Raw genomic sequence first — 19,783 nt, 5'->3', positions numbered from 1 at the left:
CTTCTTGCTGGTAGGGTAAGAAATAATTGGCAACAGGTTTAAGCTTTTTTTTTTTTTTTTTTGATGTTTGAGAAGGTTTTTGGGATTCTCCCCCGGCAGTTTTTTTTTTTAATTATTATTATTATTATTACTTCGAAAACGCAGTTTTAAACGTTCTTGGATCATAATTAATATGAGGAAATATTTGGTTAATCTTCTCAGAAATTTTCGAAATTAAAGTCCTAAAAACGCATTTGAAACACACGCGTCTGTGACTCCAGTAAAAATTACTCTTTACGTTCCTGACTGAACTGGTACCTGGGATTATTTTTTCCACTTCGTTTTATGTTAACACAATAATAATTAAATTTACAAATTATAAAAGTAAGCAAATAGTAATAAAAGATGAAAAGCCAAAACAATCAGTTTTCATAGCCTGAATTTATTTTATGTTTTACATTGTCATTTCATTAATTACTTTATATTTATTTTCTTACCTATTTATTCGTTGATTTTTTTTATTAATTTAAAATTTACTTTTCTACTAATTCGTTTATTTCTTTAAATGTAATTGGTAGTATTCATAGTTTTTACAAAATAAAATAGAACGTATTCCCTAACAATCCAAAAAACTTTTACTGCTCTGATTCTGAGCTAGGGCCCTCTAAGGGCTCATTGGTTTCCGACTTGGCTGACATTGCTTTTTTTCAGCCCTGGCTTTTATTTTGAACATATTTCGGCGGCACATGTATTTTTCTCTATTTTGCTGTGCTTTTCGTTAAGATATTATGAGCTCAAAAAATTAGAAATGTAAACATGTCGTCGACCGCTATGAAGATACCATATTTGGCTTGCCATGCGGGCCCATATAGTGCATCGAATGTTTTTGATTGCAGCATACATTCGGGGGGCCTTTATTTTGGTTATCTTAATCAGTCAGATTCTTCGACATTTCTAAATAATATTTTAAGAGATTCCATTTCTATTTAAAATTTACAGGAAAAAAAAAACTTTTGTTTATGGTTCATTTTTTATATCCCCTTTTTCTTTTTTCAGAAACTTTCATCACTCAGAAGGTCCCCACACCCTTTTTTGCATCAAAACCTAATTTTCTGCTCCTTGTTTAAAAATTTGGGACAGCCCTGTTCTCCTTATCGGCTCCACGCTGTAGCTTAATAATTTAACTGATATAATCGAACATAAATCGCTTTGCTGAGAATTTTCGTAAAATGTGACATGCAGGAGCAGGAAGCTGGGGCATAATGCTAACACTGACTACCAAACGGCATGACCTTGAGGGTCACGGATTTAGACAAAATCCTAGACATAGGTCAATCCCCATCAGATATGAGCCCAGGTAAAGCGGTTTGACTGCATAGGCCCTAGTTCGGCAGCAACAGGGGTATAAAGTATAATTTGGACCCAGATTTCCAATGGAGTTTCTTTTAGAAATACCATTTTTACCTCTTTTTCTGCTATTGTACATAACTATAAGCCATTTGCATGCACTTACTTATGAATTAATTACGCTGAATACGAATTTTTAACAAGTGGTTCTCAAATTTAAATTGGACACTACTTTTAATTTCAATAACTTGAATGCCAAATAACACAGTTACAGGATATTTATCGTTTGCAAATGAAATTAATTATTTTCGTCTTATATTCATTCTTTGCTAGTAAAAAGTATTTATCGTTTGCTAACGAAAACATTAAATTTAACTAGATATTTATCGTCTGCTATCAAAGATACTCCACAATGATACGCAAAAAGTAGGAGAGGAGAAAAAACTTCAATTTATTGCTCACGGCACATAAAAAAACAAAAATACAAGATCGTTTCGACTTTTCAAACAACTTAAAAAATGCTAATAAATAAACAGACGTTCTCTCTTCTACTCGTTGTACTAACAAAAGATGCCTAATGTGTTGGGACGTCAAAATTTGTGTTGAAGTCAGAAATTCCAATAGAAACGCCATTGCATTTCTGAGGCCAAACTAGCAACTTTGGACCCTCGTTGCAGCCAAACTAGGGCCTATGCAGTCAAACCGCTTTACCTGAGCTTCTACCTAGTGGGGATGAATTTATATCTAAAATTTTATCCAAATCCGTCAGAGGCGTAGGAACTTTGTAGAAGTAGGGGGAGCTGGGACACAGTATAAGAAGTGTCTGGAATCTAAGGGGCAGAGCAGAGGCGTAACCAGAAAATATTTTTTTTGGGGGGGGGGAGGCTTTTAAACGTTTTTCCCCATAAAAAATTGACTACGAAGCTTCCATCTCTTACTGAATATTGTATATATACAATTGTTTATGGAGAGTATGAGGTGATTAAACTTCTGGTTTTGAAAATTAGTCGGTTAGTACTCGAAGATGAGCACGTAGAAATAGAGGTGTTTTGGGGTCTCTCCCGGAAAATTTTCAAAATTCTTGTTCTAAAATCGAACTTATAGGTGATCTTTGATAATGTTAAGGGGAGAAAAGATTGGAATACCCTCCCTGAAAATTTTTCGAAATTAATGTCTTAAAACGCGATTATATACCATATTTGTTGCCTTTAGTGAAAATATGACTCGAAGGATTGCCCTCGATCGATTTTTCGAACGATTTACATCTCCGTCCCGATATTTCGAATCGGAAGTCCTAAAAACGTAATTGTAGACAACCTTCAAAGATGGCAGGGGGAAAGGCTGTACTAGGGCTCTACTCTGGAAATTTTTCAAAATTGAAGTCCTAATAGAGAGCGTTTTTCAATGATGTAATCAGAAAAGGTTCAGAGGTTTCTTCTTCTTAATTTTTTCGAAAATGTAGTTGCTGAAAAACGTGACTGTGGATCATATTTGTTGGCGTTAGGGGTTCAGGCAATTTTTTTGAAATTGAAGTCCCAAAAACGGAATATTACATAATCTCCCATGTTGTTGGAGGGCAAAGCATTCAAAGGACTCTCTTCCGGAAATTTTCAGGGAATTGAGCCTTGAAAACAAAATTTGAGGCGCTCTCTGTAATAATTTTGGAGGAAAGGGGAGGCTTCGACAGCGTAGCCTTTAAAAGACTTTCTTATTTTCTGAGAACTAGAAAAAGGGGAATAGATGAAACAGAAGGGCGGAAAAACAGAACGTTGGATATGTGTTAAAATGAATGGTTCACTATATATTATATTGTTCAGATACATTTTTAGTTTAAAATCTTTGAGTTTTTGATAGAAACTATAAAATATTGTTGGCTTTTTTTCTGCAATAATAGATGAAAGGTAACAATTTTGGCATAAAAATATATCTGTAAGTGATGAAAAAATCGTAATTTTGAGAAAGCAAAAAAAAAAAAAAAAAATAATAATAATAATAATTTGAATTTTGACATCTGGAATTCAAATTATGTTTTTCGCAATCACGAGTGTGTGTGTGTGTATGTAGGCGTGTGTGTTTGTGTCTGTGTGCAGGTATGAGTGTGTGGGTATTTGTGTGTATGAGTGTTTGTGGTGGTGGGGGGGGGGGGGGAATGTGTATGTGTGTGTAGGAATATGTGTTTGTGTCTGTGTGCAGGCATGAGTGTGTGGGTAGTTGTGTGTATGAGTCTTTGTGGTAGGGGGGGGCATGTGTATGTGTGTGTGGGCATATGTGTTTGTGTCTGTGTGCAGGCATGAGTGTGTGGGTAGTTGTGTGTGTATATGTCCATATGTATGCGTGTGTTTGTGTATGTGCGTAGGTGTATGTATGTGTGCGCGTATGTGTTTGTTTGTAAGTGCGTGTATGTATGCGTGTAAGTGTAGGATATTGACGCTACCTGGAGATGGTTTTCGCTAGAGAAGCAGCATCGTGAGACCGGTCGACGGTGGTGCTGCAGAGGGTACTGGCGGGAAAATAAAATGATAGCACATTAAAACAGTCAAATGAAAGCAATAAGCAATAGTTATTGCTCAAAAAACAAACTGTAACTTCGTAAAGTATAATCTGAGGGGTCATATAACTTAAAATGAGATACAGTGGCTCCCAAAAGTGTTCGTACACCTTGAAATTTTGTCGTAAAATCAAAATAACGCGAAACTGAATTCGAATATGAAGTCCATTTTTTTTTTTCACACCATTCCTTTGCCGTTCTGAATAAAACCCAGTAGTTTTTTTCAAGATATTGCCAGATTTTATTTTTGAAATTTGTCAAAAGACGAAGGGTCAGAGAAAAAAATACGCCACAAAAGTCATCGCACACTGAAATATTTTCGAATAAATTCATGATTAAAATTATCATAAGTTGTTTTTTTATTATTTTTGCATTGTGATGACACACTGTAAAGTCATTTGGTTGTAATTTTTTTATTTATTTATGCCCTAATATTCTGCTTATTATTTTAAAATGGCAGCTATGCGCATAAACCAAAAACACAATTCGAAATTTGATGTTTTTTCTCTCTCAGTAGCCGTAAATTGGTTTGAAATGTCTCTAAATTAGTTAATTTATACCATTTTATAGTGAAGTACTTGATGAAATGCTTTAAAGACAAGAATCAGATCGAAAACAAGGTAAGAAAATGTCAAATGCAAAGTTAACAAAGCGTGATCGGAGATTTACAGTTAAAAAATGATGAAAAATACACCTTTGAGTGATGAAAAATTTTCTGCAGAATTGAATAAAACATTTTCATTTCATTTTCCCCTAAAATTATTCGCCAAATTCTCTGATTACCTGGATTAAAGGGCACCTCTTCCTGCAGAAATTTTCTTGTTCATGCGAAAAACAGAAAGCTTACGTTTTCCGCCGTAAAATCAATGATAAATAAGCTCAAAACATTTTGGAACAACGTCTTAATTTAAGAAAAAAAATTAATTCAACATTTTGGGTTAAATTGTTGCATAATTGTAAATAGAAAAAAAATGAGAAATTAAATCTAAAGAACTTAGTTGGGATCAGTTAATCGGGACGGTGAAGGTGTTCTTGTGTGAGGGTACAGGACTTGGAAGTTTGAAATTTTTCGATGAATCATGCTGTTCAGTGAAATATTTTTAAAAACAATTTTAAATTATTAGCCCAAAATTTGGCAATCGGAAACAACTTCGTTTTTTTTAAATCAAGATAACGATAAGAAGCACACGTTTCCGTTTGGTGCCTCAAATATTGTCATTAAGCTTAGAAATATCTCGTCAATCGCCAGATTTAAACTTAATAGAACATATTTGGAGATATCAGGTGGATATATTACAAAAATACACTATTGAAACGGAAAACGAATTAGAAACAGTAAGACTCGAAGTGCGGCTGAACACTTATTCAGAAATTGTTCAAAAAAAAAAAAAAAAAAAAGAAAGAAAGAAAGAAAGAAAAAAAATAAATAATGAAATCTATTCCCAGACGTTTAAAAGCTGTTGCTGATACTGCATGATATTCTACTAAATAATAACTTAGTAAAAAGTTTGATTATTTACTAGTTTTTTGACATTTTTTCAAGGTGTACGAAGACTTTTGTGAGATCAAATTTCTGGCACTTTTTGATTATTGATTTCTTAAAAATCAAGTTTTATTATGTTATTAACAATTTTCATGTAGTTTTGTTAAAAAATAAATCATAGATCTTATAATTAAATACCCGTTCCAAAATATTAATTTTAACGAATCGATAATGGCGTATTTCATTGAAAATCGTAAGTGTACGAATACTTTTGGGAGCCACTGTAAGTTTTTGGAAAGTTGAATTTATTTGAACAAGTATAAACAACATTAGTAACCTTTTTTCAGTCATGTCTGGAGCACCTTCCATGTTATTCATATTTAAATGCCAAACTGGCTCATTATTATCTCTTTTTGTGATCGTTGGACTAATGGCGAATCCGGAGGGGGGGGGGGGGCTATAAGGCTGCAGCCACCCCATACCAGAAATAAATTCTTTCACCCTCTGTCTATGCATCTTAATGTTAAAAATATATATATAATTTCCTACATCTATTCTATCTTTATCAATTAATTTGTTTTCGCTCTTCTTAAGGTTGATACACAAATTTGCGATAGTAACAGGAGTGTTAGTTTTCCGAAATTTCTCTTCAAATTTCTGAACTTTTTCCCTACCTGTTCCAAATATTTATACATTTACTCACTGAAAGAAGGAAAGGGGAAAAAAGTGTAGATATAATAGCTACTTGTTTTTCTTTCTTTCTCTCTCTTTAATTTTCGTGTTTAATATCAATTCTTAAAATTTTGTCTTCTTTCTCGCTGTTTTTCACTATTTGTTTAACATCTTTCAGCTTTTCTGTCTTCTATTTCATTTACATCACCTTGTCAGCGTAATTGTTTTGCATCCTTAACAAGAATTGAAAATTTTGCCTTCAAATTGCATAAATATGTCTAAACGAATGAAAAAACTTTGATTATACGTTTAAAATTTAGAATTTTAGCACTGAATACCAAATTTTAGATAATTTCAAATGTAACTCAGAAAGATTCATTAGTCATTAACACCCCTAGATAGCAGATAATGATACAGAACACTTTCGTTTACATCGATAAACTTTGGTAATGACAAGGAGACCTCAGCAAGAATTTTAACTACCTCAGCCGTCGCCCCCAGAACAAAATTCTAGATTCGCCACCGCATTGGACAAAAAAACCGCATGCAAAACTAATAAGAATATGAACTGAACTGCAATGCCGCTCTCGAAAGCCGAAACACGAGCTCAAGATGGGGAGCAAATCCATATTGGTACTGGTACTGATTTTCGTAGGCCGCGGGGTAGAGCCCACTTTTCCGCATTTCTGGAATCAAGAGATGTTTTAACAGTAAAAAAAGGGTGAAGGTGAATTCAAGTGCACTGACCACTCCGTCTGCCCCCTGCTTTTGTTGCTTATTGGGTGGAAATTCCGAAATTCCTAGAAAAAGCAGATCACATTTTTGAAATCAGGTTTGACGAAATCAATGTACGGCAATAAGCTGCAGTGTTTTCCGGGGGAGCTGAGCTGGTTTGAAATATTCCAGGGGGAGCTCAAGCTCCCCCAGCTCCCCCGGTTCCGACGCCTATGAAATCCGTGACCCTCAAGGTCGTGAGTCCCCCAATCCAGATCATACCCAAAAACTTCTCTTGGCTGCTCTTTTCCGAACTCCTCTGCGGTTAGGGCTCAGATTTTCCTTCTCTTCTAGGCAAGCAAACGAGGGGGGGTATCATGATGCTTTTTCCCCCGAGTCAAGGTTTGGTTTTCGTGCATGTATGCTGGGGGCCTTTCTACTCAGCGTCTTATTACCGAATGAACCAACTAGGCAGTAGCTTCGGGCCCCTGCTATTTAGAGGCCCCCAAATGGTTGAAACTGCATTAGCAAATGGCAAAAATTGTGCTGTTTGACTACAAGAACGCTTCGAAAAGACGTTCGGCCTAGGGCCCACAATATCTTAATTGGAGCGATTGGGGGCTCTGATGATTTTTTGCAGGGATGCCGAACATTTCTGTCGGGACCCGTAGGCGATTGCCTAAGTTGCCTATATGTTAATCAGGTCTTGTTTACCGGCCAAATTCAGAGAGATGAAAACTCTAGGGGCCCCTAAAATGTATGTTTACCCCCAGACCCTACCTGGCTTTAATTAGGCCCAGTGTGCTATTTGTATAAAACTAGTAAGAGTGTGATCTAAAGCATTTCGGAAAGGGCCTGATTAAGATATAGGAAGGTTTTAGCAAAGATTTTTTGGGGCCACTATGCACTGAAATCTTACACTTTTAGTCATTAGCTAAAACAACTTTAAACATTTAGGGGCCCCTAAAAAGCAAGGGCCCTAGACCACAGAGCCTAGTTGGCCTATTCGGTAATCAGGCCCTGATCCTGGGGAAAAGTGTAACGAAACAGATCGAAATAGTTATAAGGAAATCAAAGAATTGTAAAATCATTTTTTGCTACAACTTTTTTTTCCGTTTCATTTGGGGGCCCTCCCTAGCTCGGGGGCCCTCGGCGATCGCCGACTAGACGACCTGGCCAGTCCGGGCCTGGTTTTTGAAAGTTAAATTTCAGAAAAATTCTAAGGTAGAAACCCCAAATGTGCACGAAATCACCCAACGTCATCACAGTTGGCTCAAAACTTCGTTTTTTAGAAATTTCTGAGGGAATACCACAAAGCTTTTTTTTCTCAGAGATGAAGAGTTTAAAATGAGCATGTTTCGAAAAAGATTTTGGGTGGGAAACCCCCCTCCGAGCATTCTTTCATAACGTTGTTCGCCAAACAACGACTAAAATCGCGTTTTTAGGACGTCATTTTCAAAAAGTTTCAAGGAGAGACGGGTAAACCATTCGACTTCCCAACATATTTGGGAACTTATGCCGTCAAAAATAGTCTTTGCGTTTTTGAAGCTTCAGCATCGGAAAATTCCAGAGAGGTACCGAACGTTCCCCATTCTCTTGAACGCCATCAAAGATAGACTAAGATTGATTTCAAGTTCAAAAATATTTTGGAAGGAAAGTCCAGTCTTTGTTGGAGTTTGGGGAGGCCCTTACACCACTATGCAGCCTACAGTTACGTGTTTTTCAGTTTAGTTTAAAAGCTTTGCGTACAGCGCCCCCGAACCTTTCCCAGTATCTGCAAGTATTATAAACAGCCTAAAATTGCTTTTTTTTTAACATCCCAATTTTGGAAAATTTGCTTGAGAAGTCCCGACCCCCTAACGTCACCAAAGAAAACATAAAACTGATTTTAATTTTGGGGAAGAAAAAAAAAATCTGGATTGAGCTCCAAGCCCCTTTTCTATAAGCGTTACTTAAAATTCCGAAGTTTGAAACAACTTTTGGAATACTTCGTTGAGGATCTGAATTCCATTTTTTTTCCTTCTGCAGGAAAAATACGAAAGAAAAAAGATAAGTTTCTTTTCTTCTTTAAAAAATCTAATTAAAACACTTTTGACTCTTTACTGTATTAACTATTTCCATCAAAAGGGCGGCAAATTGAGGAACCGCACTGGCGGAAGAAAGTGTAGCAACGCCACTGCGTATAACCCGCGGATTATCTGTTATAAAAGTGTAAAATTAAGTAGGTGTGGATTATACGATGCCGCGGATTATCTGCGTTTTCCCCCCTCAACACCAACGCATTGAATCTCAATTTTTACAGCAGGATTTGCAGAGACCGTTACCCTGTCAGTATGTTGTTTATTTTTCATAGCTTGAATGTTCTTACACAATTCAAGCTATGTAAAATAAACAACATACATTAAAGGAAGAAGAATTCATTTGCACAAGATTAGACCGTTTGCTCCTTTTTCTCTCTCTATCTTCAAGTAACTAGCATTCTATAATGACAATTTAGAGAAGAAATCATTATTTTTTAGAATATTTTTACATTACAGTAGAGAACCAATTATCCGGGAAGTTCGGGACCATCGCTATCCCCCGGATATCTGAATTTCCCGGTTTTCTGAATCGCTGAAAACCTCTGTTGGCCGATTGTTTATAAAACTTAAATTACTATAATAAATAGTAATGCATATTAAAATAAGAAGAAAACAGTTCAGAAATGCTTATAAATACTATCGAAATATTAAGAGTCATTTTTTTTAAAGCTGGACAAAGTGAATGGGAGCCTGATAGTTGACACCTTCGATTTTCCTGAAATTTTCAGAATATGTTGCTAGTATTGTGATAAGACAAAGTGTAGCTTCTTTCTTCTCAAATTTGACTTGTTGGCAATTCAGTGGAGGTCAAAGTTTAAGGACGTGAGAAAAAAGAGCTTAATATATGATTCCTTTGCTTCAAAACCAATGAGTGTACCAAGCCAATTTTTTTTTTGTGGATACTACTTGATACTAGGTACATGCCAGCCGAAATATTTTGGTCGCTCATTCATGGCTTTGAGGGCAAAGGTCAATTGAAAATGCTATTTTTTTTAACTTTTTTTGCCTTGTTTGGGCCCGGATATCTGCTAAAGCCGTGAGTAACCCTCGGAAATAAGTATATACCTAACTACTCACCACAGTATAGTACTAAGAAAAACATGAAATATCATAGGTTACTCTTTGCTTTAGTAGTTAAACGGTCTCAAAGTCGATAATTTTTTAAAAATAGCCAAGTTTAGACGTCAATAACTCTGATCGCGACGCATCAACAACTTTTGGGACACAGCTTTAGTTATAGTCCAAGTGGTCTATTTTAAGGTCCAGGTTAGAAACCCATGGCAATTAATAAACTTTTTTAGTTATACGGCCTCAAAGTTGAAAATTTGAGCTATAATTTCTTTTTTTTTTTTTCAATTACTCTATGATTGGTGAGTTAGTAACTTAGAAAAAACATCTGTAATTACATTCAAAGTGATATAGTTTTAGACTCAGGCCAGAAAACTTTGGGATCTAATCATCTTGCTTAATTAAACGGTCTCACAAAAATGATAATTTTAACATAAAGTGTCAAGTTTCAACTAAGCTAATCCACGAAAACAAGACTTTCAGACACAGCTGTAATTGTGCTCCAAGTGATGTAGTTTTAGAATCTGCTTCATACCCATGACACTTTTAAAATTTCAAAAAAATATATTTTTAATTCGAACTTTTACTTGTTCAATATAGTTAACAGCACGTGTTGAGTTTTCTCCCTTTTCAAAATGTATTTCTGATTTTTTTTAAAAGTTTCGTACTTTATTTTATAGATGGCTTCATTAAATTATATGTAAAACCTATAAAACCGGATAGTAGTGGCTGATGTAGCCATTTTAAACAAACACTGAACCGAAGCTTTGAAAGGCGGAGCATTCAAAACAAAATCTATCAACAACCAGCTTTTTTTAAATTTTTAGCAGAGAGAATGTTGGCCAGATATTGTGTAAAGGTAAGGTACTGCTTTTTTTTAAATGTTAAACAACTATTTTTTCATTTAAGTAGTTTACAAGTACTAGTGTTCAAATAGTTGTACTATTTTAATGAGACATAACACGTGGTTTAGTAACAAACTGTATATAGTTTAACAAAATATGTTCAATTGAAAGTAAGGTAGACAAAAATTGATTCAAGTTTCAAAAAATAATCAATATAATTTTTTTCTCGTTAGTCAAATAAAATATTTTCTGAAAATTGTGGGCAAAGAATCAAGGTAGAAAATGTTTGAGACCTATTTTCCTGTTGATTTACTTTTTTTCTTTTTTAACAGAAAAAAAAAACCACTGTATTAGTGGACCGCTATTGTTCAGGTGTGATATTTTACTTTACCCCTAAGTTGCATATGAGAAGTACAAAAAATATGCTTAGTGCACCAAACAAGGCCATCCTAAGTTCGTGACCTCATTTATGATTGACTACTCCAACTTTTGCACATTCATTAGATAACATATTTCCATGGAAAAAATATAATTTTCAATTATGTTTTCCTACACTGTTCTAAAAAAGAAAGGCAAATTGGCTAAACTAGGAACATTGGTCTCCAACTCTGAAAAAAAAACCTCCGAAAAGAAACCATTCTCTGTTGCCAATAGGATAGCATATTAAAACACATTTGACACGTTCAATAAACTTGTAAAAAAAATCAAATTTCCTTCAGCGGAAAGGTGAAAGTACAATTGTCACATTTAAGACACTGATAAATTGGCATTTTATGATTTTTGGTCACTCAGCACAGTTCGTAGACATATGTTTAGCGTAGGCAAGACAGGATCATATCCTCCACCCCATCACCCGGTGTCCTAGTGAGGACACTGGGCTGATAAGGCTAACCATGACCTTAATGGGCAAAAATATGCTTTTCTAGGTTAAAAAATCAAAGGAAAAAGCAACGGTTCACAGCGGCATTTATGTTTTTTTAATTCTTCAACTACATAGATTGGGCTTCAAGAAAAATAAAGAACTATTTTTAAATACTTATAAACGACAGTTAACCATAACGAAACAAAATTTAAAATCACGCTGTCTTGACGTCATCTACATCAACTACATCACTTAGGGTATGATTACAACTGTTTCTCGAAGTTACTAACTCATCAGTCATAGAGTAATTGAAAAAAAAACTTGAAATTATAGATCAAATTTTCAACTTTGAGACCGTGTAACTAAAAAAGTTTATTAGTTGCCATGGGTTTCTAACCTGGACCTTAAAATAGACCACTTGGACTATAACTACAGCTGTGTCCCAAAGTTGTTGATGCGTCGCGATCAGAGTTATTGACGTCTAAACTTGGCTATTTTTAAAAAATCATCGACTTTGAGACCGTTTAACTGCAAAAGCAAAGAGTAACCCATGCTATTTCATGTTTTTCTTAGTACTATACTGTGGTGAGTAGTTAGGTATATACTTATTTTCGAGGGTTACTCACGGCTTTAGCAGATATCCGGGCCCAAACAGGGCAAAAAAAGTTTAAAAAATAGCATTTTCAATTGACTTTTGCCCTCAAAGCCATGAATGAGAGACCAAAATATTTCGGCTAGCATGTACCTAGTATCAAGTAGTATCCACATAAAAAAAATTGGCTTGCTACACCCATTGGTTTTGAAGCAAAGCAATCATATATTAAGCTCTTTTTTCTCACGTTCTTAAACTTTGACCTCTACTCAAGGGCAAACAAATCAGTTTTTTTAAAAAATAAACTTCACTTTTTCTTATCATAGTACCACTAACACATCCTGAAATTTTTACGAAAATCGAAGACATCAACTATCAAAAGTGTCCAAGCTTAAAAAAAATGACTCTTAAAAACTACTAGTGAAAGAATAATTTAAACACCAAAAAACTTCAAGTTATTCATAAGACCTGATACCCTCACCAGTGGCGTAGCTATACACTTTCTGCCGCCCTTTTGATGGGAAATAGTTAATACTGTAAAGAGTCAAAAGTGTTTTCATTCGATTTTTTAAAGAAGAAAAGAAACTTATCTTTTTTCTTTCGTATATTTCCTGCAGAAGGGAAAAAAAGGAATTCAGATTCCCAACGAAGTATTCCAAAAGTTAAGTCAAACTTCGGAATTTTAAGTAACGCTTATAGAAAAGGGGCTTGGAGCTTAATCCAGATTTTTTTTTTTCCAAAATTAAAATCAGTTTTATGCTTTCTTTGGTGACGTTAGGGGGTCGGGACTTCTCAAGCAAACTTTTCGAAATTGGGATGTTAAAAAAAGCAATTTTAGGCTGTTTATAAATACTGGAAGGAGGGAGGGCGAGTGCACCCATGATTTGACCCCCTCACTTTTTCAAGGCACGAGCCACCGCTGAATAAACCTATAAAAGTTTATACTACTCCGAGCCGGGTCTCCCAAATGCCGAGCTCCTAGTTTCTGACAAGCTAACAGGGAATCTCGTCGAACCAGTATCCCCCAAGGATTGCGACCCCTAAATGAAGAATAAAATCTATCAAATTGACCCCCTGAAACAGGCTTGCGTTTCAAACTTTTCCGGATGGTAGGGGGGCAAAGTGCGTATCTGCTCATTTTATCAGATAACAACAAAAAACTAGACCCACTTAAACGTAAAAACTAGATTTTTTCAAGGGATGGGGGGGGGGGGGCAGGCCCGTTATTTCATACTTTACAAGAGTGGAGGAAGGTTTTAAAGAGTATCCTAGGAGTTGCAAATTATGCTGAATAACAGTTAGAACTTCATTTATATGAGTACAATAACTGCTAAAAGCCAGGTGGGTTCGCCCCTTATTATACCCCTAAATGATAGAGGCTTAATGGCACATTCCTATTTCGAGCGCACCCCTGCCAAAACAACTTGGGAATTCAACTGTTCCAGAAGTCAAGGGTATCCACGCCCCCCTCCCCCTTTCGCAGGCGATGGCGCACCCTCTCAAATGTTATGGAGAATCCGTCTAGAAAGAGCCCCCTCCCCCCTTCCCAAAATGAGATTTAAAAAAAAAACTTTTAAAAACTTCGGTTTCGCAGGCTGCGCCATGGACCCCCTGCCCCCTCCTGAAAATGAGATTTAAAGAACCCTCTCAAAAAACCAGCCCTAAAAATTTTAATGGCACAGGCTGCGCCATGCCCTCACCCCACCCGAAAATGAGATTAAAAACTCTGAAAAAACCGGCCAATGGCGCAGGCTGCACCATGCCCCCTCCCCTCTTTTAGTGGGCACCCCGTAGCAGTCTACTCAATTCTGAAAAAGCTCAGAAAATGAACTACTTGAGTACTCGATTCAAACATCTCGAGATCTTGATTAAAAATACCTCGAGATCAGAATTTAAAACATCTCGAGATCTCGATAAAAACATCTCGAGATCTGAATTTAAAACATCTCGAGATCTCGAGAAGTCAATTGCTCGAGTACTCGATTCAAAAGATCTCGAGAAGTTAATCGCTCAAATACTCGATTCCAAAGATCTCGAGAAATCAATCGCTCGAGTACTCGATTCCAAAGATCTCGAGAAGTCAATCGAGTACTCGATTCAGAAGATCTCAATTATCAAGCCCTCAAGTTCTTGAATTCAAAAGACCTCAATTATCAATCCCTCGAGTGATCGACTTGAAAAGATCGATTATCAATTACTCGATTCCCGATATCTCGATTATGACCCACCTCTACTGTAATCCCATTGGGGGCCATTTTGGAGCCCACTTTTTTTTTTCTTTTTGGGGTATCCTAGGTCCTCATGATTTGTGTCTTGGAAGCTCTGACTCACATAGATTAATTCGCATGGGTTAGTTTCAAAGGCATGTCTGCACCTTTGTATAATAGAACGTCTTCCATATAGGAGATGGTTGGAAGGGAACCACCAGGTCACGTGACATGGAAAGAATCTATAATGTCAAGCTTTTTGCGGCAATTTTATGCACCTTTGCTACCTGTTTCCTGCCAACGCCAGCGTGGACTCTGCTTAAAATAATAGCGAACCTTTCTTACCTGCTGTGATGTCATTATGCAAAAAAAAAAAAAAAATTTGGGCCTTTATTCTATGACGTAGCTCTGGCACTCATAGGCTCTTGGACTATAGGGATCTTAATATGTCTTATTGTCTTATTGTGATGTCTTTATGCAAAAAAAAAAAAAAAAAAGGGCCTTTATACTATGACGTAGCTCTGGCACTCATAGGCTCTTGGACTATAGGGATCTTAATGTCTTATTGTCTTCAGCTTTCATTGAAGCGAATGTAGGCATTTTCTTTTAACAATGCTGTTGCAAGATCAAAAATGGGGGGGGGGGGTGCGTTTGGCAGACCCCCTCATCATTTTTCAAAAAGTCAATATGATAATTCAAATTTTGCTTGGAGAGGGGGGGGGGGGAATAACGTAAAATTTTCCAAATTATAAATTGAAAAAAACGTAGTTTTCGACGATTTTAAGTGATGCTAGGGAGTGGAGAGATTAAAGGTCGTCTCTCTGGAAACTTACTGAAATTGAAGCTCAAAACCAAACTTTAGCCGACCTTGGAAGATGGTGATTGGGAAAGGTAATTTTGGGCACTCTCCTTCGGAAAATTTTCGAAACTGCATCTAAAATGTGCCACAATCTGTAGGTGGTGCTGTCGGCAAAAGCGGGGAACGGGATTTTCCAACGGAAATTTTTTTGAAGTTGACATTAGCAGGGTTTCACTTCTTACAGTACAATCACAGCACATATTTTCATACATAAATAGCCTGAATGTTGCCTGAAATGTTAAATTTTACATCGAAAAGTGCAGGAGCTCAAATCCGGTGAGCCACCCCGCATATTAAGCCCTGGTCTTTAGTAACATTTATGGGAAAGTTCTATAACTTTTTTTAACTGTAATAGATGATATGTTGGATTTATTTATCTTATTTGCAAAATGCTTCAAATTATTTCATTTCTAACCCACAGCCCCCTCGCTAAGGGAACTTTAACAGGAAAATACCAACACTTGAAATGAGTCTTACCACAGATTCTTATTTGTTTGTGTATAAAAAATAAAAATGAAATACTCTTTTTAACTATATTATTTTTATATAACAAAAACATACAACAGCAGCTAAAACTGCAAAACATTATCCACAAAAATGCATATCAAAAATGAAAGCTGTATAATTACAAAAATAAAAATTGTTACAATACATAAAATGCATAAATATAGATTTTTTTTTACAACTGCAATAGCATAGGCACAAACTTGCACCCAATAGCAAATTCATCGGTACAGCGCAATAGATTCAAGCTGCTGACACACTAAGTATATACAAAATGTTGTGTTTCAAAAGCTGTTGTCACAGAATTTCGGCTGGAGATATGGCACGTTCTTGTTAAGGATTAATGTTCTTCAGAAGATGCAATTTATGTTATTTATACTTCCACTCCAGGGGATGATGAAATTACAGTTGAGATCTGAAAGCATTAAACAGTTGTTTGAACATTCCAATTTTTTTGTTTTACTTAAATTCTAATTCCATCAAATATTATTGCATAACAAATATGATTTGTCTGAATTTACATCAGGTATGAGCAGTTCCTAAAAAAAAAATTATTTAAATCATTTTTTTGTTTTTTGGAACTTTGGAATTCTATAAAGAATCAGATTTTTGATTAACTACTAAATTTCAGCCCCAATAAATGCCAGAAAAAAAGATTACTACAAATTTTGAAAGCAAAAAAAACTAAAATTATTTACTTTATGAATAACTTGTGAAGTCTTCAAAAAACAAATTAAAACTGTCTTTCAAAAAATAATGTCTGGTCAGACTGACTTTTTTTAACAAATGGTTTTAAATTATGAGTTGAAAACAATGCGTTAAAATGGGTACAAAATAATACACAATAAAAGTATACAAATTGAGGAATTGTGTAAAGGTTTGGCTTCTTTATTGCAAAATTTAATTTTTCAGTTTAAAATTCCTTATTTTATTTTTTTTTATACCATTTCTGCAACTGAGAAAATAAATTTACAACCATTTAACCAAGGAACCGTACATTAATCACGTAAGGCTCGAAAGGGGGGGAGGGGTCCAGAAAAAATCACGAAACATCACATAGGGGGAGGGAAGGTTGTAGTAATATGTCACGTGTATTTATTTTTTTGACAAACACTCAGTACCCAACCGAAAAGCGGCTTGTATTGTAGTGTGCGACTTTGATGCACTGTTGCCAAACGAGAGAAATGAAGTTCTCAATCTCGAGCCACGACAGCAGCCTGGGCGCTCGCTTGACTCCATTATTCTGTTGTTTTGGCACTGAATACACGCATAAATTGTTTAACCTCATACGTTAATATTTTTTTCGCATATCTTTCACTATTATAGTCTTTGTTGTTATTATTGTAGTCTTTCATTATTGGATGATACATATACCTGTATTTTATAAACATTTAAACGAATAATTTTCGTAAGTGCTAAAAATACACATCATATAGTAGGGGGGAGGGTTAGTCTTCAACCTCACTATGAATCACAAAGGGGAGGGGTGTTAAAAAATGCCAAAAAGATACATCACATGATTAATGGACGGCCCCCAATGGTTGCTGAAAAGAAAAATTGAGTACAGAAAACAAAAATATATGTTATACATAAAGAGAGATAATGAATTGCTTTCAGCTTGTATTATTTTCACTTAAAATGAGTACAGAATGTTACTTAATAAAAGTATACGAGTTAAGAAATTGTGTAAAGGTTAGTTTATTCATTGCAAAACTTAACTTTTAGTTTAAAAATCTTTCATATTTCATTTGCAACATTTCTGCAAATGAAAACATGTGTCTGCAACCATGTAACTAAGGGTTGGAAAAACAAAAGCTGTGTACTGAAAACAGATTATATCTTATCAGGGCATAATTTAAGGAAATTTGGCTGTGTGGGCAATTCCAACTTCCTCGGAAGGGGGAGGGGAATTGTAAATGTGCAGTTTATGTTAGTTGAATAATTGTCAAAAAAGAGTTGGGGTGTGAAAATTGGAATTGGGGAAATTATTGCTAATGGTCGTTTTGTTCGATAGGAAAAGAGTGTGAAGAACATAAACGCTGTTTAAAGTAGTTCAAACAGTCACTGAGTTTTTGAATTTTTTTAATTTCATTCATTATAATACAACATTTGAATCCACATGAAATTCACCGCCAGTTCAGTCATTTCCAGCCGAGGACTGCAGTTTCGTGCTTATCAGCACTTATCAGCCCGGCATAGGAAAGTGACTGAGCTGGAGATGGAAAACCTCTTAAGGAAGCCAAGAGTGCCAAACAAACTGGTAGCTAATATAGAATTAGCACAGATCAGACGAGTGACCGAAGCAATAGTTCGGTTCAACTTGAAGATTGAAGGCAAGGCATGGTATATTCAGTAAATTACCACCCAGGTGGTAATTTACTGAATATATTTGAATCTAGTTTATTTTTCTTAGGTTCACCAAAAAAATGCATCTTAATCAATGTTTCAAATGACCACGCACTACAAGCTTTGTACAGGACACATGGGGCCGGTTTCACCTAAAAAAATGGCTGCGGAAGATTACGTGACGTCAAACCACAAAACTCTGTTTACATGTTACGTGTTGCTATCTATGAGTTTTGGAGCGCGAGACAGCGTTGTTTAATAGTTTTATTTATTGAAAAAACTTTTGCTTGTGAGAACGGTTAGGGGTCACGCTTCCATTTTTTTCAGAAAAATAAAAAATATATAGAAACATAACCGTTGGAAAAATTTAGGAAAATGTAAGTGGGCAATTGCCCAAAAAACCCCTATTAAAATATGCCCTGTATCTTATACAGAAAGAGAAGTGAAAAAAAAAAGTATGTTCTTTGTCCCCGAATATTGAAATGACAGGTCGGAGTATATGCAAATTGAATTAGAAACAATTCTAAATCACCTCAGTCTGTTTTGCATCAGTGTGGACAGCTTCAACACTGGCATATGATGTGCGAGATATGACACTATCACTGCGCTCCACCATTTTCAGCCTTTGTACATTTTCTACATAACTGTCTCCGGAGGTGCTCAGATCGGTGAAGATGCCACTCTCTTTAAAGTTTTCAAAGACAAACATGCAAATATTTTACAATCATGCAACAACTTAAAATGATACTTCACAGATGCAAATCACATGAAACAGAAAATATTCAACTGAAAATGTCTAATATATAAAAATTTTTTCATGAATCAAATCAACAGCACATGCATTACGCAAAAAAGCCACGCATACACACACACACACAAGGGTAACATAATGCTAATAAATTAAAATGAAATTTTGACATTCCATATTGAATAACAATAACAAGTTTTAAAGTAATAAAATATACTTAACTTTCATCCAATTTATCTTTAAACATTTCTTATAAAATATGTAATTAACTAAAAATAAATGGGAAGACAAAGACATGCAACAATGAGGTTGTGTTTAAGGAATTCAAAATTTTGCACAAAAATTATTATTAGCTGATAAATTCTAGCAGATAAGGAACATTTATTTGATGATTTAACAACTATTCCTAACTTTTAAGTAAACCAATTATTAAAGTTCTGTCATCCATGAAGGATCTCTGAAACAGGGAGGGTACAAAACTTACGTTGAGAAATAGTTGTACGCACCTAATCGCATTTTTTCTTGGGGGGCAGGGTGATATACCTTTAGCTTGAGACTAAGCTTTGGGGATTATTCATATGTGCTTAAAAACTCATGGAGTGTGACATGTCGAATGTACTAAACGTAATGAACATCAGGACAAAAGGTCATGCGTTTAGAAACATTCAATTAACATGTAACAATACTTATCGAACTTTGACTTTTAGTGAAATTCTTTGTCCCAAACAAAATGTAGAAAAATTATTAATGCTTTTCTTAACAATTAAATCATTGTATAGTCTAATCACAACAGTACACACAAAATACCAAAAGTAAAACTTCTGCATATACATTAATAGAAAACAAATTTTTTACTCTCATAATTTAAACCAGAGGTTCTCAACCTTTCATGCTCTGTGCCCCCCCCCCCGAACACTGATGTAAAGGT

General features: G+C 35.4%; 1 protein-coding gene across 1 annotated transcript in view; it reads right to left on the bottom strand.

Moving 5' to 3' along the window:
* Window positions 1-15,810: 15,810 nt before the first annotated feature.
* The window catches only part of LOC129219838 (uncharacterized), a 35,924-nt gene continuing 31,951 nt past the window's right edge, over window positions 15,811-19,783 (bottom strand). Inside the window, exons 21-22 of the mRNA XM_054854142.1 lie at window positions 18,640-18,791; window positions 15,811-16,176 (exon numbers count right to left, since the gene is read on the bottom strand). Coding sequence (XP_054710117.1) covers window positions 16,135-16,176; window positions 18,640-18,791 — 194 coding nt within the window. The 3' untranslated portion in view covers window positions 15,811-16,134. The remainder of the gene's footprint in view (window positions 16,177-18,639; window positions 18,792-19,783) is intronic.

This window comes from Uloborus diversus, chromosome 4 (assembly GCF_026930045.1).
Source record: "Uloborus diversus isolate 005 chromosome 4, Udiv.v.3.1, whole genome shotgun sequence".
NCBI lineage: Eukaryota > Metazoa > Arthropoda > Arachnida > Araneae > Uloboridae > Uloborus > Uloborus diversus.
The sequence above is the reverse complement of the archived record's forward strand: the minus strand, read 5'-3'. Positions and strand labels throughout refer to the sequence as shown.